Genomic DNA, 22,363 nt, shown 5'->3' on the forward strand with positions numbered 1-22,363 from the left:
TTATATATAGAGGATCTTTGTAGAAGGTGCACCTGTTACATATGGAGGATCTTGGACTTGTGTTTGTGTAGGAGGTACACCTGTTACATATAGAGGATCTTTGATTTGTGTTTGTGTAGGAGGTACACCTGTTACATATAGAGGATCTTTGATTTGTGTTTGTGTAGGAGGTACACCTGTTACATATAGAGGATCTTTGATTTGTGTTTGTGTAGGAGGTACACCTGTTACATATAGAGGATCTTTGATTTGTGCTTGTGTAGGAGGTACACCTGTTACATATAGAGGATCTTTGATTTGTGTTTGTGTAGGAGGTACACCTGTTACATATAGAGGATCTTTGATTTGTGCTTGTGTAGGAGGTACACCTGTTACATATAGAGGATCTTTGACTTGTGTTTGTGTAGAAGGCGCACCTGTTACATATAGAGGATCTTTGACTTGTGTTTGTGTAGAAGGCGCACCTGTTACATATAGAGGATCTTGGACTTGTGTTTGTGTAGGAGGTACACCTGTTACATATAGAGGATCTTTGACTTGTGTTTGTGTAGAAGGTACACCTGTTACATATAGAGGATCTTTGACTTGTGTTTGTGTAGAAGGCGCACCTGTTACAGATAGAGGATCTTTGACCAGCATGAAAACATTAAAACCCAACATTTTTAGCCTCTTTAATGTCCCACAGAATGTGTAACCTCGGGCCTCGTAATCAGGATTTAAACGTAAGCTTTGCCAACCAAAGCTTGATTAATTCTGCCATTACTGCTCCACCGTGAGTGTGTGTGTGTGTGTGTGTGTGTGTGCTGAGTCATACAAACAGCTTCAAATGATTTGCTCCAATTCCGAGGAATAAAATAGAAAATAAAATACATTTTCTTTGCTTAATTGTTTTTATTCATGTCTCCAATGTACAGTTTGTGTTATTGGAAGATTAAGATGACAAAAAAAGGCACAAATCCACAATATAAGAACAAAAAGCAAGGGGGGGGGGGGGGCACGCTAATGAGAGTGAGAGAGGAAAAAGTCCAAGACGGAGCTAAAAAGCTTCCCGTGTTTGCTTTGTTTGGTGTCATCGTGGCCTTGAACGTTTTGCTATCTTCCACTGGATCGATTAGACGTCCCCTGCCGAGTTCAGACGGACAACATCGCTAACACAACATTTACAACAAAAATACTGATTGCTTGAAAATGTGGTGTCCCGCCCCGGGCGCACCGCAGCGCCCCGTGTGGTGACAAGCGGAAAAACATCCCCAAGAGCAGAATCATCTTTTCGTGAGCGGCAGGACATTGACTTCTACGACGGAGTATAGGACCACTTGGAGAAAAAACGTTTTGAGAACAAAGTCGTGAATTTACGAGAAAAAACTTGTATTATTACGACAATAAAGTCAGACGTTGAAAAAGCACGAGAATCAAACTGTAAATTTACAAGAAAAAGTCGGAATATTACGAGAATAAAGTCGTAACTTTTCGAGAATACATTTGTAAATTTATGACAATAAAATTAATAAATAAATAAAGTAAATAAAATTAACCGAAAAAAGACGTAAATTTACAGGAAGAAAAAAAAATTTACGATTTTATTCCCGTGATATTATGATTTTATTCTGCTGACTTTACAACTTTATTCACTTATACAAGTTTTTTCAAATATATTTACGACTTTATTCTTCTCATATTACGGGATTTTTCTCATACATTTACAACTTTATTGACATGAATTTACAACTTTATTCTCATACGATTACAAGTTATTTCAAATAAATTTACAACTTTATTCTTTTAATATTATATTTTATTTATATTATATTATATTTTCCCCCCAAAATGTACATTACTGTTGAAATATTACAAGATTTTTATCATAAATTTCAGACTTTATTCTCCTCAATTTACACATTTCTTCACCTAATATTAACATTTTTTGGCCCATAAATTTACATTATTCTCGTAAAATTACAAGATTTTTTTCAGAAATTTCCAACTTTATCAATATTTCAGATAATATGACCCTCTGTTGTGGTAGATTTCCATATCTGTGGGTCCATATCTGTGTGTGTGTACACACACACACACACACACATATATATATATGAATGTGTGTGTGTGTGGTCACCTACAAGTCATGACGTATTGAATATATACATATATAATAACCAGTCAGCATTAAATGATCCATATGGATGAATCCTTGAAGTGACCTTTTTGGCTGTCATGTGAATGATTGACACCGACTGTGACAACGCAGGGAACAAAGGGAAAACAAAACAAACAATAACAAAAACAAAAGAAACTAAAACCGAGGTTGCAAGATCATCATCCCTCCCCGGACGTGGTGAACACGTCACGCCATGAAACGCCACGCATGCACGTAGCGTATACGCTCATGCACCACACCGACCACCACGACAAACATGAGCAGCATCAAGACCAGCAACACGTGAGCTCTGGAAAGGATCATGGCAGTTATTGCTATCGCTGGATAAGAGCGTTTATCCACTGGAGAGATGCCGCGTTTCCACCCAGAGGTCCAGTCTGGAACACTGATACTGATCCACGGATACCACGGGTGTCCAAAGTGCGGCCCCCGAGGGCATTTACGATTTGCTTTTCAGTGTAAAAGTACTATTTAGCAAGAACAGTACACAAATAAGCAACAGCAAACATTGAAAATGTACCATTTAACATCATTAGAGCCCTCTAGACATGATATAACAGCCCCATAGTCACCTTTACACTCCTATTAGCCAACGTAATAAACATGATAAGAGAAAATAAGACATAAATAAGAGTTGTGCTCGTGTGCTGCTGTATACGTGTTCCAACGCTAGGTGACAGGAAGTTGGGGTTGAGAGTTGAACTGTGGCTTGGCGTGGGCTAGACGTTATTCTCTTCAAATGATCTTTTTCTCATCAGATCACCATTTTTCTCTTAATATCTTTATTCTTTAACTTTATTCCTGTTCAATGATTAAGATTTTTCCATTTTTGCTGTTGTTGTATATTTATTTGCTGTTCCTCCTTAAATTATATTTTTACAATTTGTGGGCCGCAAATGGCTTCTGGGCCACACTTTGGACACCCCCGGCCCGACGCCAGCAGGGCGGCAAAAGCTGCTTTTTCCTGGTTCCTTCAACTCCTCAATGAGTGGAAAGCAGGCTGGAGATGTGAAGTTTGCGCCACCTTTTAATGACAGCACGCCAAAGCACGCCAAAGCACGCCACAGCACGCCACAGCACGCCACAGCACGCCAAAGCACGCCACAGCAGCAGAATAGAAGCCAATGCCTGCCCTCGGAAGTGACGCCAGGGGATGAAAACGAAGAGACGTGCGTTTTTACGACACAAAAGGAAGTAAAGCTACCACGTAATGAAATAAAAAAGGCGGGTGGGTAAAAAGTCCACAGATAAACTCACTGACAAAATCATCTTAAAAACCCTGTTAATATACTATATATGTATATATATATTATATATATATTTATATGTACAGTATATAAATACTGCATTATTCAATACAATGACTTCCCCCCCGCCTTACGGTGTTTCTGTATGTACAACATTGGAATATTTTTTAAATCCTACATTTCTGACAGATGAATAACACGGCTCTCTGTGGTGATGATTCCATGGATGGATGGATGATGGATGGATGAAAGAATGGATGATGGATGGATGGATCTACCGGACGCCTCAGTGCGTCCAAAGGAGGCGAGAGACTAGGAGTCTAGCGGGTCCACGTCCCTGAAAACCAGACAGTACCGAGGGATGGGGTGGGAAAGGGTCGGCGTTGGGACCGGCTGGCCGGTTTGTAGCGTCAGGTCGGGATGAGAGGAGGATGTGAATCCGCTGGTGTCTCCGTGTACCGTCTGAAAGACATCAGCGAGGGAAACATTACAGGGGCCGCTCTCACTCACTGAAGATGGTACCGCCTCTGACCCGCCCCTAATTTCTAAGAAAAAAAACAGGCTTCGCTACAAATCTTAAAATAAAGTTTGATGGCTTCTTGCTGTTGGCATGGCAACAGAGAAAGCTGCCAGGTGAGAAGGCGAATAAGTTGGATCACGTTGTATCTCGGTCTTGCCAAATAAGGTACACCATGATGTAAACAAGGCTTCGCTACACATCTTAAAATCAAGCTGGGACTACTTCCAACTGTCAGTCAGCTACAGACGTGGGATCTGCAACTTTGATCACTGAGCTTTGCTTCAGTCAATGTGCTAAGCTAGCATAGTAGGTGTCATGTTAGCATGTTAGCATCACATAGCTATGCTAGTCTTGCTAACGTTTGTGTCCTCCTGTCCCACTCCTGAATGTTAGGGCCTAGCATGGTGGGTGTCATGTTAGCACATTAGCATCACGTAGCTATGCTAGTCTTGCTAACGTTTGTGTCCTCCTGTCCCCCTCCTGAATGTTACAACCTAGCATGGTGGGTGTCATGTTAGCACGTTAGCATCACGTAGCTATGCTAGTGTTGCTAACATTTGTGTCCTCCTGTCCCACTCCTGAATGTTAGGACCTAGCATGGACGGTGCCATGTTAGCACGTTAGCATCACGTAGCTATGCTAATGTTGCTAACATTTGTGTCCCCCTGTCCCACTCCTGAATGTTATGACCTAGCATGGTGGGTGTCATCTTAGCACGTTAGCATCCTGTAGCTATGGTAGTCTTGCTAAGGTTTGTGTCCTCCTGTCCCACTCCTGAATGTTACGACCTAGCATGGTAGGTGTCATGTTAGCACGTTAGCATCACGTAGCTATGCTAGTGTTGCTAACGTTCGTGTCCTCCTGTCCCACTCCTGAATGTTACAACCTAGCATGGCGGGTGTCATCTTAGCACGTTAGCATCATGTAGCTATGCTAGTGTTGCTAATGTTTGAGTCCTCCTGTCCCACTCCTGAATGTTAGGACCTAGCATGGCGGGTGTCATGTTAGCACGTTAGCATCATGTAGCTATGCTAGTGTTGCTAACGTTTGTGTCCTCCTGTCCCACTCCTGAATGTTACGACCTAGCATGGCGGGTGTCATGTTAGCACATTAGCATCATGTAGCTATGCTAGTGTTGCTAACGTTTGTGTCCTCCTGTCCCTTTCGTGAATGTTACGACCTAGCATGGTAGGTGTCATGTTAGCACGTTAGCATCACATAGCTACGCTAGTGTTGCTAATGTTTGTATCCTTCTGAATGTGAGGACCTAGCATGCGATATATGGTCTCTATTAGTTGGACATGTGTGGAAGTACACGTGTACATGTGAAAAGTACACAAACACAGCTTGTTAGCATTAAAGCTACACACACATAAAGCATCACTTTTGGCCTGACTGCTGACCCGCCTGGGCCCTCACCTGATGAGCAGCAGCATTCACAGTCTGGACGGCCCTCAGTCCTCCAGCGCCACCATGCCCTTGACGGGGTCCTTCACTCTCATCTACACGAAGGAGACACAAGACTCACAACGGAGTTGCAACAGGAGACAAGCTCCACCTTAAGACGCCGCAATCTTTGACCTCGTCCAGCTCCTTGCGCGTCTCCTCCTCCATGCGGCGGATGTCCTCCATGTTCAAGTCGATCCACTTGTCGATCCAGCAGAAGAGCTGACGATGGAAGTTGGTGAACAAACGCTTCTCTTGCTGCCGACACAAAAGAAAGTCACATGCGTGACCGCATTCATCCACCGGGAGGCGCTGGAGTCCACAAACCTTTTGTATGAAGTTCTCCACTTTGTTCTGCAGGCCCCACCACTTGAACTTGACCGTGACCAGCTTGTAGGCACACATGTGTGGGCAGTCCTTCTTGTTGGGGAGCTCCTTCTGCAGGAACATGGACGTGCCAATGTGCGGATATATGAGATATAATCCATAAAGAAACGTGAGGCCGTGTCTTAGAGACGGTCCGTACCCTCCAGTCTGGTCCTAGAGGGCCTCGCCCTGTCTTCATGGACTTAAACCTGCAGGGATCCTCCTCGGACTTGTAGTCCTGCACGGAGACAAGAAGGTGAAATCATCCCGAGGCTCTGCGTGTGATGTTCTCTGTGCTCCTCACCTTGGGCTCCACTTGGCTTCTGTCCGCAATGTCGATGTAGACCACGTCCACCTTCTTCCAGGTTTCTGCATCCAAGCCGTGCACCTGGAACAGAACCAACAGCTTTGTGACGCTTTAAAATGTTGCTCCCCATCCGGCTCTGTATGCGCTTTGAATTGTTGCTTCCCATCCGGCTCTGTATGCGATTTAAAATGTTCCTCCTTATCCAGCTCTGTATGCGCTATAAAATGTTCCTCGTTATCCAGCTCTGTATGCGCTTTAAAATGTTCCTCCTTATCCGGCTCTGTATGCGCTATAAAATGTTGCTTCACATCCGGCTCTGTATGCGCTATAAAATGTTGCTTCACATCCGGCTCTGTATGCGCTATAAAATGTTGCTCCCCATCCGGCTCTGTATGCGCTATAAAATGTTGCTTCACATCCGGCTCCGTATGCACTATAAAATGTTGCTTCCCATCCGGCTCTGTATGCGCTATAAAATGTTGCTTCCCATCCGGCTCGGGATGCGCTGTAAAATGTTGCTCCCCATCCGGCTCTGTATGCACTATAAAATGTTGCTTCACATCTGGCGCTGTATGCGCTTTAAAATGTTGCTTCCCATTGGGCTCGGGATGTGCTTTAAAATGTTGCTTCCCATCCGGCTCTGTATGCGCTTTAAAATGTTGCTCCCCATCCGGCTCTGTATGCGCTGTAAAATGTTGCTTCCCATCCGGCTCTGTATGCGCTATAAAATGTTGCTCCCCAGCTGCCAGTGTGAAAGTCCAGCACGTTAGCCTCCCTTGTGCCCACTTTTGTTTACCAGAAACCCAACAGTGCTTTTAAAGCAGTTAGCGCCTTAGCGCGAGTCCAACATTGGTTCTGGTGCTGCTGTGTTTTGAAATACACTCGGTGATCAACTTTTACATGCGACTGAATGAGAAAATGTCTTGAAAGCTTTAAGGAAACTAAAGCTAAATATCAGGCAGCATAAAGAAACATGGTTTCTGCCAACGAGCAACGAGGAAGAGGCGGAATCTTTGACAGATGATTACGTTTTCCAGATGTCCCAAGTCGGGTTTGTGCCATGTCTCGATCTTGATCAGGAAGTTGTCCTTCATGTATTCATTCTGCACAGACAACAACACAAACCGTTAAGTTGACACAGAAGTACAACACCCAAATACACTTCCGGGTACTGCTCTTGGGGGGAACGGGGGGAGGGGGTACGGGGGGTGTTCTGGCAATGGTTAAAGTCACCCACGAATTCACCCATGAAAATGTCCATTCTCCATTTTGAATAAAAGTGAAGATTATATTAGATTGGTCTCTCTTCATTTGCCGTTGTTCTCTCACCACATAATCCAGGTTTAAGGCCTAAATAAGAATACAATGAATTGGATTTCATTTCATCTGGTAAAATTACAGCAGTTTTTCCCCATTTTTGCTGCTGCTGTTGTTTTTTTTAGTTTTAAATTATTTCCACTTTCTTCTTTGAAATTGATTCTCATAATGAAGACGATATTCCCATATTTGGACTTTATTCTCATAACATTCGAACTTTTGCAGCAACCTAATTTCCAAAGAATTACAACTTTATTTGATGTTTTGTTTCTCACAACTTAACATTAAAAAAATTCTACTAGTGAAATATTTCCTCGTATTATTATGACGTTATTTGCAAAGTTGCAACTTTTTTCCCGAACTTTTTTTTTTACTTTATTCTTGTAAAAATGTATTTCCATTTCTGCTGTTTTTTAAATCTTCTTTTGAAATTATAATTTTAGAATGTGCAGCGGGCCAATACGGGCCGTACGCTAATTGGGGCGGGGCTAGCCAGTAAAGTATGTTGATTGGTGGACAGACAAGCCTCTGTGGTGACCTGGAGCGTATACTTATATACTTATACACTTGTATACTTATATATACAGTGAAGAAAATAAGTATTTGAACACCCTGCTATTTTGCTATTTCTCCCACTTAGAAATCATGGAGGGGTCTGAAATTTTCATCGTAGGTGCATGTCCACTGTGAGAGAGATAAACTAAAAAGAAAAATCCAGAAATCACAATGCATGATTTTTTAACAATTTATTTGTGTGATACAGCTGCAAATAAGTATTTGAACACCTGTGTATCATCTAGAATTCTGACCCTGAAAGACCTGTTAGTCTGCCCATTAGAAGTCCACCTGCACTCCATGTATCATCCTGAATCAGATGCACCTGTTTGAGGTCGTTAGCTGCATAAAGACACCTGTCCACCCCATACAATCAGTAAGACTTTAACTTGTAACATGGCGAAGACCAAAGAGCTGTCCAAAGACACCAGAGACAAAATTGTACACCTCCACAAGGCTGGAAAGGGCTACGGAGCAATTACCAAGCAGCTTGGTGAAAAAAGGTCCACTGTTGGAGCTATCATTAGAAAATGGAAGAAGCTAAACATGACGGTCAATCTCAATCGGAGTGGAGCCCCATGCAAGATATCACCTCGTGGGGTCTCAATGATTCTAAGAAAGGTGAGGAATCAGCCCAGAACTACACGACAGGACTTGGTCAATGACCTGAAAAGAGCTGGGACCACCGTTTCCAAGGTTACTGTAGGTAATACACTAAGACGTCATGATGTGAAATCATGCATGGCACGAAAGGTTCCCCTGCTTAAACCAGCACATGTCAAGGCCCGTCTTAAGTTTGCATATGACCATTTGGATGATACAGAGGAGTCATGGGAGAAAGTTTTATGGTCAGATGAGACCAAAATAGAACTTTTTGGTCATAATTCCAATAAGCGTGTTTGGAGGAAGAAGAATGAAGAGTACAATCCGAAGAACACCATCCCTACTGTGAAGCATGGGGGTGGTAGCATCATGCTTTGGGGGTGTTTTTCTGCACATGGGACAGGACGAGTGCACTGCATTAAAGAGAGGATGACTGGGGCCGTGTATTGTGAGATTTTGGGGAACAACCTCCTTCCCTCTGTCAGAGCATTGAAGATGGGTCGTGGCTGGGTCTTCCAACACGACAACGACCCGAAGCACACAGCCAGGAAAACCAAGGAGTGGCTCCGTAAGAAGCATATCAAGGTTCTAGCATGGCCCAGCCAGTCTCCAGACCTGAACCCAATCGAAAATCTTTGGAGGGAGCTCAAACTCCGTGTTTCTCAGCGACAGCCCAGAAACCTGACTGATCTAGAGAAGATCTGTGTGGAGGAGTGGGCCAAGATCCCTCCTGCAGTGTGTGCAAACCTGGTGAAAAACTACAGGAAACGTTTGACCTCTGTAATAGCAAACAAAGGCTACTGTACCAAATATTAACATTCATTTTCTCAGGTGTTCAAATACTTATTTGCAGCTGTATCACACAAATAAATTGTTAAAAAATCATGCATTGTGATTTCTGGATTTTTCTTTTAGTTTATCTCTCTCACAGTGGACATGCACCTACGATGAAAATTTCAGACCCCTCCATGATTTCTAAGTGGGAGAAATAGCAAAATAGCAGGGTGTTCAAATACTTATTTTCTTCACTGTATATATATATATATATATATATATATATATATATATATATATATATATATACTTTCAGGTGAGAAAGACACAGACGGTGACGGTATCCGACTCCAGGAGTTCATATTTCCACCCCAGCGCCAGTCAGAGGCGTGTGGTGTGTACGTTGTTGATGAGAGCGTGGTACTTACAGTGATGACTTTGTTTCCCCGATGAAAGAACGCAGGGAGGCAGGCAGACGTGGAAAAACAAAGAAAAACACGAATGAGAAACATTTGGAGGGATACAAGTGTGTGTATTTGTGTGTGTGTATTTGTGTGTGTGTGATGTCAGCTTGAGAGGGAGTATCAGGTGACGCCCCCCCACCCCACATGAGTAAATAATTCATCCCTCCACGAAGGCGCCACAGAAAGCAAACAGACCCAAGAAGTTGTAGATGACGTGGCCATTAGTGTCGGCAGCCATCTTTGGGGTTCATACGTGTGTTTGCTACGTTTACTGGTCAAAATCTCCCTGGGAAAAATGATGCTCGCTTGTGTGTGCGTTACCTGTGCGACAGTATGGGTATGCATTCCAGGCTTTCTCGTGGATGTTGAGGGCCGAGGCGGGGGCCAGCATTCTGACGAATGATGGAACTTTACTGCAGAACGAGGGACACAGCGTTGAAACAGCGTTTGGTTTGGGTTTTGAACATTCATTCATTTTGAGCATCCACTGAGCCACAACATTAGGAACACCTCCACCCTCCAACGGGAGCCCCAGGGATCATCAACCTATCAACCTTACAGAGATATTGCATACTTTGACCTTGACCCCTGGTGTCGCTACTTAATATCATACCTGACCAAAAATGGCTAGATTTAAATGCATTTTGCATATTAGGACCTTCACGAGGTTTTAAGGGGGGGGGGTTACAAAAACATTTGGAATTTGTAATAAATAATATAAACGTGAAATAGGTTGTTTTTCACCTGATCAAAAATGTAAGACCACAGACTATAAAAGCCAAAATATGCCAAATTCTCATTTTCTGTCAGGCATTGACACGGTCAGCCCTCATGATGGCTAAAGCTAAGAAGCGTTCTGTCCCCATGCTAATTTTGTTAATTTTCTAGCTAATTTTTTTTAGCTAATGTTATGACTTATTCCCCAAGTTAATTTTACAAACTTTATTTTGTTTTGTTGCTTTTTTTAAATATTATAACTTCAAAAATTATTTCCTTAATATTTCAACTTTATGCTACTAAAATGACATAATTTTTTCCACATCTTATCATAATTTAATACAATATTTTCTGCAACCTAATTTAATTTTTTTGTTTTTTTTTATATTTAATAGTACATTATTTAATATATTTAATATTTCTTGAATATTTAAACTTTTTGCTCCTAAAGTGATATTTATATGTTATAAATATTGTTTATAATATTTATAATATTATATTATAAATATTATATTGCAATGTTAGAGTCCAACATTTTGACTTTGTATAAAAATAAAATAAAAAAACGTTTTCCTTGCTCTACTACGGAGGGGAGGGGCGGCTTATGAATAGCATCTGTGTTGGGGTCCTTGGGGTCCTCCCAGGTCAACCGAGGGTCCCTTCCGTACACGTGCGGTATGGGTTGGAGGGTGTGCGTTCTTACCTCTGCAGGTGGTAGATTTTGTGCGTGTACTGTCCCTTCTCGCCATCTTTCTCATAGGGCTCATTTTTTAGCACCTCCACGCCTTCGCCGCCGCCCGTCTCGTTCTTGCTGGCCTCGGCCACGGAATACAGCTGGCCCACTTGGTACTGGTTAGGAGGATTGCAACAAATGACAAAGACAATGTTTTATTCATGCGGCCAGCGAAGGCCACGTTGCGAAAAAGGAAAGGATGCAACCTGCTACGCTCATATTTTCTATTATTTGTCATGTCGTGGAAAGCATATTGTTCATGCTGACTTTTGCTGTGTTTTTAACATATATTTATAATATTTATACTTCCTTCTGGTAAATTTTCTTCTCGTTATATTAGGACTATTATTCCCATCATGTTAGAACTTCTTCACTGTGATTATTTTTTGTTTTCTTTTGTTTCTCTTATTAATATGAATGAAAAATGAACGTATTTTGTCTTCAATATTTCAGCTCTATGCTGATAAAATGACATTATTTTTTACCTTTACCTTCCCAACTATTTTGACTTTCTCCCCTAAATTTTCTTCTGGTAATATTATCACTTTATTCTCATAATATTTGGACTTTTACACAATATTCCAACTTCTTACCCAACCTCATAATAAAACATCTTTGTTCTACAGTAAACCTCGGATATATCGGATTCAATTGTTCCCACTGGTTTTTGTCCAATATAAGCGAAATCCGTTATATGCGTATACCGGAAAATGTCCGTTTTACGCATATATGGGATTTATATCCGGTATATGCGTAAATCGGATTTTATCCGTTATAAAAAGGCACTTCCTTGACTATGTTTCCAATGTACCTGGACGCGCGTATTTGCAACGCTGCAAACGCTGCAAATGACGTCGTATAGCGGCCTGTCACGATTCGGCGAATCGGAGCGCCACGATGCGGCCATCCGATATATGCGAGGGAAATTTCATGGAAATGCATTGGAACGGGACTGGAGATTTTGTCCGAAATAGGCGAAATCCGTTATAAAAAATCCGATATATGCAATGAATTTTTATTGGAAATGCATTACAGAAAAATCGGTTCTGTGAGCGAATTTCCGATATATCCGAGTCCGATATATCCAAGGTTTACTGTATTTCAACTAAAATGTTGTTATTTTTCCTCATGTGGTAAAAGTCAATATTTAGACTTTATTCCCAAACATGAGTCCAGATGTGTTGCCGCTGTTCCTTAGACTGTACAGCGGTCTTAGATGATCTTCATTCCTTCTCCATCTTTGTGATCCTTGAGTGCACGTGGAGCAACGCGAGCTGCTCTTAATCGCATCTAATCCACGTCTAACCTCTCCTACAAAGCCGCCTGCACCCTTTGGCGACGCCCGGATGCTGATTTGCTCTTCCGCAAGGCGGTGAAGATAGAGTGGAGGTGCGTTCACTGACACCTCCTGATGACACATCATGCATGTTGGTAGTGTGCACGAGTGCCGCTCTTTGACTGTCATAAAAAATGTCAATGCGGCCCACTTTGGGGGGTCGGGGTGGGGGGGGGGGGGTGGGGGGGGGGTGATGCACTGCGTCACAGTTTCACATTACATGTTGGAATCCATCTTTCCACGCAGTGAACCACAGCTCCACAGTGCCGGCAGCACTCGTGCACACTCCAACCCCCCCCTAAATTGTGGCGAGAGATCCAGATGCCCGCGCATCCAAAGTCGTGGCCTCCGTAGTGGAAGTGATGCGTTTGGATGGGAAGAAGATTGAAGGTCAAAGGAGTAGATGCGTCTCAGACGCCTTCAGGCCGTGACCTCAAATGTGTCATCATCTGCGGCGGCGCGGTGCCTCGTCATGGAGAGGAACACTGTGAGACTTAGTCCTCTTGGAGGAATGATATGCTCACGGAACGTCGCTTCATGCCAAAAATGTAACACGGCTTTGTCCTTGAAATATCTTCACCTGAGGTTCACATGTAGAAAATGCTAACGCTAATAAAGACCTCCATAGAAAGCAAACAAGACAAAGTAAAACTTACCTCTTCCACTGAGATCGGAAGAATCACACGGCTGGAAGACAAAAAGTGTAGAAAAAAAGACATTAATATGAAAATAATAAACAAAGCATCCCTCCATTCATTTTCTATGCTGCTTATCCCCAAGTTTATGATGGAAGTTTATGAAGTGCCCGACTGGGGCTTGAAACCAGGTCTTTCCCACCATGGCATGACATGGTGCCCGCTAGGCAAGCTAGCTAGCATGTAGCCATTATACACACATAGTATATAGTATAGTAGTATATAGTGGATACATATATATATATATATAGTGGATGCTAACGTGCTAACGTTACACTTTAGCATCATGCTAGGTTAGCAACTTGGCTGCAAACCTTCCAGCTCCCACGTCTGAAGCTGACTGGCGGATTGTCGGCAAAGCTCCGGCCGTGATTTGAAGATGCGTAGCGAAGCCTACTTGGTATTGTTTTATACATTCTTCTTAAATAAGTCGCACAAAACGTTGACGTTCCAATCACGCTAAACTTCACCGAAGCTTCACTTCAGCGGGCTTCGAAGCTACCAAATGTTGCTAGCTTGTTAAAAAAAACGCACTTGGAACCTCTAACATCAAACACTACGGACATTTGGAGTTCGGACAAAATTTTTTGTGGATATCTGCAATCTTGAAGATGGATCCTAATTTCAAATCCCTAAATGTTAGCGACACCAGCATAGTTACAGTATATGATGCTAAAGCGCTAACGGCATTTAACAGTAACATCATGCTAAGCTAGCACCTTCGCTGAAGAAAACTAGAACGATCAAACGTACAAGTCTGATAGTCGGGAGGACTTTATTTAAAGATGTAGCAAAGCCTGCTTCAAAAAATCCAAAATGGTGTGTGTACATAGTTACATACATACACAGCGTTAGCCAAGCTTTTAAGATGTGTAGCAAAGCCTAGTCGGAACCCAGAACTTCAAAAGCGAACATTGGACGGCTCCAGTAGGTCCACGTAGTACCGTTACTACAGTCTTCGTACGTAAGCGGCCCAACTAACTCCCTCCCTGTGGTTGTCCTACACTCGCCCAAAAAGAGGACCATCTCGTTGAGAAGGTCCCAAACATGATGGCCGCCACGCTGCGAAATATGCAGCTTTGTTTTTTTTTTGTACCGCGGCGCTCTATGCCCAGTTTCACATAATCCCACGTCCTGCTCGCCACACGCTCCCGTAATCTGTGGCCCAATCCCAAACAGACAATGGACGGACGGAAGGCCAGCTGCTGCTCGGAGGAGCGGCACAAACGTGGACATGTCCCGGTGGAGGACTGCCATATGCAGGAATGTACGTGCTGCAAATCGGGGGTGTCCAAAGAGATGCCTGATTTTTTGTTGTCTGGTGGGACGTTCTAGTAATAGCATTACTTTATTAGCATTTCACAAGAAAAATAACAAAAAGCAGCAAAAACGGAGAAAAACGGAGACGTCATTTTACGGGATTGAAGTCGAAATTTGAAGAGAAAAAAACATCATAATATTGTGACGACAAATGGCCCCATTTTCATAGCTGTCTCAGCCAATGCCTGTATATTATTTTCATCCAATCCACTTTATTTTTATAGCACATTTTATAAACAGAGTTTCCAAAGTGCTGGACAAACTAGTAAAAAAAAAAAAGTAAAAATAAAATACAATAAATAAAGGTACAAATTGAATTTAACCCAAAACTAAAAGATCATTTAAGAAATAAAATAGTAAAATAGATATTAAATTATTCATAAATATTATGGCTTTATTCTTGTAATATTGTGTGTTTTTTCTCATAAATTTCTGACTTTATTGACATGATTCACATCTTTATTTTCAAAATATTATCTTATTTTAATATGGGATCGTAACAGGCATCGCCTGAGACAGCTATGAAACGGGGGCCTTGGGCAAAGCTAATATTAGCACTTTTATTCTCCAAATCTCAGATCTGCTTTTTCAATGTGACCCTCATACTTTGGCCAAGGTTATCATACCATCAGAATCTGATCCGGGTCCCTGCCTAGACCTGTCTGGACTTGAGACCCCATGTCTTGACTTAAGACTCAAGACCTGCCCCCCACCTCCGGTACCCACCGGAAGCCAGCAAAGATGCGTTGCTGTTCTTCACCTCCATCCGGGCCAGCGTTTCATTCATTCATTCATTCATTCATTCCTTCATTCATTAGCAGGCCAGACTCTCCCTGATGGCTCCAGGCCATCCCGGCTGATCCGTGTCTGCCATTTATTGATGAATTCCCAAGCAGGCTGTTTATGGAAATATTTGTCCAGCTTCCAGACATTAAGAGCATTAAAGCCGGCTGACGTGCCGCATGATGAATTCCATGATGAATTCCGTGATGAATTCCATGATGTGCCGGCCTTGCCCTTGCTGGAAGCACCAGCTGCTTGGCGCTAAGCGGGCCTGGCTCCATCCTCTCCTGCGGCAGGTGCTAAAACCTAACACCCCCCCCCCCCCATCTTAGCGGCACCCACCCACGGCACGGAGGGGGGGGGGGGGCTTAATAAGAGGCGCATTCCTCCGGAGTCGCCCTGTGTCAGCGCTTTCACCTTCACCAACACCACCATCAAGCATCAAGACCGCGGGGACGAGCATGGAGGGGGTGTACGCGCGCACACGCACGGCCATCAGGCATCGGGCACCCATAGCGTACGACCGCATGCTAGCATCCGTTGTGTCCGCGCACGATGCTAAAGATGAAGGGCACCGCCGGCTGCCGCGAGTGAGGAGGATGAGGGTGATGATGCAACAGCCCTCATCTCCCGCGCTGCATGTGCAGGCGGGAATACGGCGGGAAATACGGCGGGAATCCATCGTCAATCAGCATACTTACAATTCCTTGATGAGCATCGTTGCCGCGCTGTGGATGTCCAATGGCGGGGAAATTAATGAAGGTCCGGAAGCGCGTCGTCGATGCCTGCTCGCCCTCTTTCTTCTTCTTTTTCTTCTTCTTCTTCTTCTTCTTGTGTCCCTGCAGCTCACATCGCCCCCACCCACCCTCTATGTCATTCTAGAACCGCAAGCCGCCGACTGGCTGAACAGCACCCGGCCCAGAGGAAGAGGAGGAGGAGGAAGAGGAGGAGGGGGGGGGTTCCAATAAAAGAAGAGCAGACATCGATAGGACTCAAACAGTCATATTCATAACAATAACAGTGATAAAACACCTCATATATATGTACAATATATATATACTGTATATTACTGTATATTTACATACATAAACGTCACGTGCTGCTTCCCGCTGCCCTTTGCGTCATCGCAGCCAACGCTGACGTCACACGCAGGCGCGCGCACACGGCGTGTCACCACGCAGCCCAGCCTATCCGGCTGCGGCACAGTGTGACGTCACGATGACGCGTCGAGTCTCCGTGAGAGAGACGAGGATGTTTTTTTTTGGGGGTGGGGGGGTTGGATTTGTAACTATGTAATTATTAGTATAGTATAGTAATATTTGTATGTAGTAGTACATATTTGCTATGACTGCTGATTATACTGATATCAGGTATCAGAAATATCTAATTAGAACTTTTTCCCAAACTTTATTTTTCATGTTGGTTTTCCTTTTGTAATTATGATGTTATTTAATATTAATAACATTTTATTAATATGTATTAATATTTATTAAATATTAATATTTTGACTTTATTCTCCAACACATTAGAACAGGGGTGGGCAAACTACGGCCCGGGGGCCACATGCGGCCCACCAAGTGTTTGAATCCGGCCCGCCAGTTACTTTCAGAGTATCTCAACTTTTAACATGTCTTATTCAGTAAAAAAAAAAAAAGTAAAATTACATTTCGTCATTTGAGGGAAATGAGAACATATAGCTGATAGTATGACACTTTTATAAAATAAAATTAGAGTGTAAAATAGTGTGTGTGTGTGTTAAATATATGTTCTGGCCCCCCGCACAATTTTGTTAACTCAACGCGGTCCATGAGTCAAAAAGTTTGCCCACCCCTGCATTACAACTTTTTCCATTTTCATAAAACGACAACCATTAATACTTCAATTACGACTAATATTATGATAGTCTTTAGTGTTATTAATAATAGTCTGCGAGTATACATATTATCCTTGCCAAAGCAGAATGGCATACTCTGTCAATGTGTACCTAATGTTGTGGCCAGAGTAGTGACCTCAATCATCTCAGAGACCTCCAGATGTCCCACTGAGACCACATGGGACCACATGGTCCCACCCGCCAGTCCAGGCTGGAGATGGTGACTAAGTGTCTCGGGCCCTTTAATAATCTACACCGACGTCCCAGAGTTCAGCGGATGTGTGTGTGTGTGTGTGTGTGTGTGTATTATGTAACAGTGAGCTGCTGTTGTATTTATAGCACATCTGCATCCGACTGCCAGCATCCGCTTGTCAGCATCAGCATCATCATCCTCATCATCACGCTTACGTTGCGTTAAAATTCCCCAGTTATACAAAAGTGTCTTTTTTAATGTCAATCAAAGTCATCTGACTTCAGAGTTCTCTAATTTTGAGAGAAAAAGGCACTCAAACGCATCATGAATGAAAAAGTCTTCAAGGACATGACGCCATGTCTGACCCCGCCCCCTCTACACGCACGCCCATCGCTCTGTAAAAAGGCAGGCTTCGCTACGCGTCTGAGGACTGGCTGGAGCTGTAAGTTAACATAGGCTAACCTAGCATGATGCTAAAGTATGACATCACTTAGCCATGCTAGTGTTGTGTCCTCAGTGTTACCTTGGTGTGTGTGTGTGTGTGTGTGTGTGATGTATGAATCCATCAATGACACAATCGGCGACACACGGCTTCTTGGAAAATAACTCAAAATGATCACACATTAATCAGATTAATCACCATTTGACACTGTGTGTAAAATATGGCCATTTTTGTTGTTGACGTAATGAAGAGAAATATGACTGACAGGACACATGATAAACGGTATATGAACAGCACCAATGGAATAAAAAATATCCACTTACTGTTTTCCTTGTTGTGTTCCGAGTGTCAGTGAATGCATCTCGCGGTGGTCTGCTGACAAAGGCGCCAATTGTCTGCCTTGGCTAGCCGCGATGCGCCTGAATTAATGATGGTAAAATGTTGATGTCATTCATAAAATATTTGAAATGAACAAGTCAGTACAGTACAGTACAGTCATTAGTAGTAAAGCTACACAAATACACTATTGGGCCACCTCTAATACTATAAAAAGATAATATTATCAATCACACTACTGCATACAGGGGGCCCCAGCTACCAAGAACATGCATGGTGGGCGTCGCACCAGCAGGTGTCGCTGTGTAACAACACTTCCATTCACTTTGCTGGTCGCTCAATGGAAGCCTTTAACAAACCTGCAAAAACACTAAAGTACACATTCGACACTTGAACGCAGCCGTGGACATTGATGAGCAGATAGAGCGTACGTACAAAAGTATCTGGACACTTCACAGCTTCCACTCCACTTGAGGGACGCTCAAGCGTGAAGTCAAAAGACCCCCCACGTTGGATCCAGGAGATGATGACAGCGTTCCGGGTCATCCAGAAGCTGTTCTTCCACACCAAGCGCACCCAAGCATTCATCTATGAAGCTTGCTTTGGATGCTGGGAACAGAGAAGATTGTCCAAAACAGTCCATCATTGAAGAAGGCGTGAAGGTACGCTGTCAACACCGTGTTTGGTGGAGATGTGTGCCGCTGACCTTGACTCCAGATGTTGCGGACCGGTGGAGGCAACACTTCGACTTCCAATGAGGAAGCAGCCTGGGGACCCCAAGGTGGGACCCCACGGTGGGCTCTCCTGGATCTGGGGTTGAGGTTGGCAAGGTGCTCAAGAAGATCCTCAGAGTTCCTTAAGTCCCTGGACAATGAGACGACATCTGGGGTGGTTCCTCTGGATTGGCGGACCGGGACGGTGGTCACTCTTTTTAAGACGGGGGGAGGAGGGTGGGATGCTGTAAAGTGAGAAACATCATAACTTTTACAAAAAATACAACTTGTTTAGTTTTTCTCGTAGTATTTTGGCATTTTTGTTGACTATTTATGCGACTAAGAAGACGTCCTTTTTCCTTCAGTATTCCGTTCTGCTTTCATTTATGACTTTTCCAATAAAGTCAACTTCCGTCATGGAATATTTGGACTTTCTTCTTGTAAAATGGCTGTGATTTTTGTGTCGTTTTTTGGGGAATATGCCGTGGAACCCCCCCCCCGGTCTACATGGTCTCCCAGAAGACGTCCATCCCAAAAGCAAAGGATTTCCAGATGTTTCCAGCCGGTTTGGGGCTGCGGGGTCCCGCTGGTACACTGTAGCGGTCTGACCTTCTGCCGGCGTGATTGAGGGCGAACACATGCCTCGCCAGTTTCGGGTTCCACTGAAGCGGAGGCCTGGACGGGGGCTCCAGCTTTCCGAGCCCGGTGGGCCTTTCAAACCTTGTGTGAGACCAGAGACATAAATCTGTCACATTTTGCAACAAGCTCTATTTTTAGTTTGGCTTGGCGGTTAGGGTTCCTCTACGTTCCCGGGCAATTAAAATGGTTTGACGTGACCCCATAAAAGGTGGGCATGGGAGGAGACAGGCGTGGAAGAGTCTACTACGGCTGTTTGGAGCTGAAAGGTCACAAAGACCCTCACTGAGATGCTGACACTGACGTGGATGCAGATGGTCCATCACGGAGATGTATAAGCTTGTTAACACCAAAGAATGAGGAAAAACCAAACAACTCCGATGGTGAAAACCCCAGAGTGACCAGAGTGCAGACTCATCTTCTTAGTCTTGGTAGCTAGCTAGCTAGCTAGCCACTCTTCCGTCTGGGAATGACGCCGTTTTCTTTTTTAATCGTACTTCTAGAAATATTTCAGGAAAGATGAATAGCAAAACCAAAGCTGACCTGACAGTAGGCCCTGCGGAACCCACCATCGCAAGGACACGTGGGCCTGCCAGGTCCATGCAGGACATTTCACTTCCAAGAACATCTGATACTACTGATATGAAACCCCCTGAAGGACACAACAGAAGAGGTGGAAGTTCATGATGTCTCAAAGAAGCCAACCAAGAGGAGGGGCAGGATCCCTGACAAGTGGCCCTCCAACTACCCGTCATGGCTGCCAGCCAACACCTTCCCAGCTCCCGGGTAAGCCAAAATAGGACCATCCTGTTTTGTCTCTCAGAAGACCACTTCCTTGTCTCCAAGAGCACTGTGGTGGCTTTGATGGCCACAAGCGGAAGTGGAACCTCCCTGGGTTCTTCAAAAAAGTTCCCACAGGAGTAAAAGTTGCAGACAAGAAAAGCAGATTTGAGGACGCCGGCGATGGACCAAGTACTTCACGCACTTTTTGGGCCTGGTCGCCACTGGAGGATGATTCCACTGGACTACAAGAACCAGACTGGGATGGCTGGGCCATCAAAGCATGGGACAGTTGATTGCAAATGTATTATTCCTGTCTCCGCCAGCAGGGGCCGCTGCTGCTCAGTAAAGCAACACTAACATTTTGATATTTCAATCCTTTTAGAGCAAAATATCTAAATAATAGTTAACAAGAAAACAAAACAGAAAAAATGGAAAAGTTCACTGTAATTTTACAATAAAAGGTTAACTGTGATTTTCTATGTAATTATATGAGAATAAAGTCAAAATATTACAAACAGCCGTAATTTCACAAGTAAAAAGCCAGTTTTCCAAAAATAAACCTGTAATATTATGAGAAAAAGTGTCATAAGTTTTACAAAAAATACAACTTGTTTAGTTTTTTTTTGCATTTTCGCATTTTTGTTGACTATTTATGCGACTAAAATGACGTGCTTTTTTCTTTAGTATTCCGTTCTGCTTTTATTTATGACTTTTTCCCTCTGACTTTCTTCTTGTAATGTAAAATAAAGTCAAAATATTACAAACAGACGTATAATTTCACAAGTAAAAAGCCAGTTTTACAAAAATAAACCTGTAATATTATGAGAAAAAGTGTAATATTATAAAATAAAATAAAATAAAATAAAATATAATATATAAGTCTGAATTGTAAATTCCGAGCCCACCAAACACACCACAACATACTTCCTGATGAACGTCCACGGACGCCCAGAGCACTTTGCAGCAAAAGCGGCAGTGACGTGCTGATGCAATCAAGGACCCGAGGAGCACGGCGGACCTTTCAAGGGAGAGCTTATGATGGAGAAAGAGAAAGTGCAGACCCCCGCATCACAATAAAACTCGTCTTGATGGCTTCAGGCCCAAAATGTGGCTTCCTGGGAGAATTAGAGGAGCGGGGGCCGTGCCAGTCAGAGATGCTTTGATGGATTCTACATGCCTTGGTTATAATTCATTTTAAAGAGATTGTTAAAAGTTAAACATTTCCAGACTAGACATGATGTCACAATTTCAGGTAGCTACGACCCCCCCGCCCCCCCCCCCTTGGTAAATATAATTGAATTGCTTTCAGGGTAGCAGGGATTGAATGACATGATGACTCCCCAGTGGAAACGTGGTGAACATGCAAGGCCACAAAGGTCTGATTGTGACGTCTGCGTGGACATTTTGGTTTCCATTTCTAACAGCGAGGACCCTGCTGATGAAACTAGCCCGGCAAAAAAGGGGGCTTGACGGGAGTTGACCCAAATTTGAGAAAGCTCTGGTCCGCCGGGGACCGACGTCATGACGGCATGTTGTTACTCTTGGCAGGTGGGGGGGGGGATCCGCAAAACCCCAAACTCAGCTGACCCATTTTAGCTTCTGACCGCCACTGACGAAAAACCGAACATTTGATTGAAAAACAAACAGCGGTGAAAGCATGAAACTCCACGTTTCCAATCCCAGGCTTCCCTGTTGCCTTTCAGCTTGGAAATCAGCGCTCGAACACGACAATAATCTCTCGTCTAGTATGGCTAATTGGTTCCAGACCCGACCGTGTTAAGAGAACGTCCTGATTTATGATCTAGAAATGGAATATTTTGGTAGTTAGAGCAAAGAAGCTTCAAAATGTCTTTTTTAATAAATTATTAGAGAAGAGTAGACATGAAATAACACCCCTATAGTCACCTTTGCTCTCCTATTATCCAATTTAGTAAACCTAATTAGACAAAATAAGACACATAAAACATAAATAAGACTTGGAATTAACGTCGGGTTTCACAGTCGTGTTTTAGCTCGGCGTGGATTACGGTCTCAAAAGTAAACCGT

The 22,363-nt window shown here is 43.4% G+C and overlaps 1 protein-coding gene across 1 annotated transcript in view; it reads right to left on the reverse strand.

Annotated features, from left to right (window-relative positions):
- Positions 1-881: 881 nt before the first annotated feature.
- Positions 882-22,363, reverse strand: part of pitpnab (phosphatidylinositol transfer protein, alpha b) — a 49,468-nt gene continuing 27,986 nt past the window's right edge. Inside the window, exons 4-18 of the mRNA XM_058086711.1 lie at positions 18,892-19,143; positions 18,621-18,794; positions 18,173-18,268; positions 16,043-16,243; positions 13,200-13,230; positions 11,178-11,323; positions 10,079-10,170; positions 9,722-9,729; positions 7,073-7,147; positions 6,042-6,125; positions 5,898-5,975; positions 5,699-5,809; positions 5,507-5,629; positions 5,345-5,427; positions 882-3,867 (exon numbers count right to left, since the gene is read on the reverse strand). Coding sequence (XP_057942694.1) covers positions 5,380-5,427; positions 5,507-5,629; positions 5,699-5,809; positions 5,898-5,975; positions 6,042-6,125; positions 7,073-7,147; positions 9,722-9,729; positions 10,079-10,170; positions 11,178-11,323; positions 13,200-13,230; positions 16,043-16,059 — 813 coding nt within the window. The 5' untranslated portion in view covers positions 16,060-16,243; positions 18,173-18,268; positions 18,621-18,794; positions 18,892-19,143 and the 3' untranslated portion in view covers positions 882-3,867; positions 5,345-5,379. The remainder of the gene's footprint in view (positions 3,868-5,344; positions 5,428-5,506; positions 5,630-5,698; positions 5,810-5,897; positions 5,976-6,041; positions 6,126-7,072; positions 7,148-9,721; positions 9,730-10,078; positions 10,171-11,177; positions 11,324-13,199; positions 13,231-16,042; positions 16,244-18,172; positions 18,269-18,620; positions 18,795-18,891; positions 19,144-22,363) is intronic.

The sequence above is a fragment of the Doryrhamphus excisus genome, chromosome 11, assembly GCF_030265055.1.
Source record: "Doryrhamphus excisus isolate RoL2022-K1 chromosome 11, RoL_Dexc_1.0, whole genome shotgun sequence".
NCBI lineage: Eukaryota > Metazoa > Chordata > Actinopteri > Syngnathiformes > Syngnathidae > Doryrhamphus > Doryrhamphus excisus.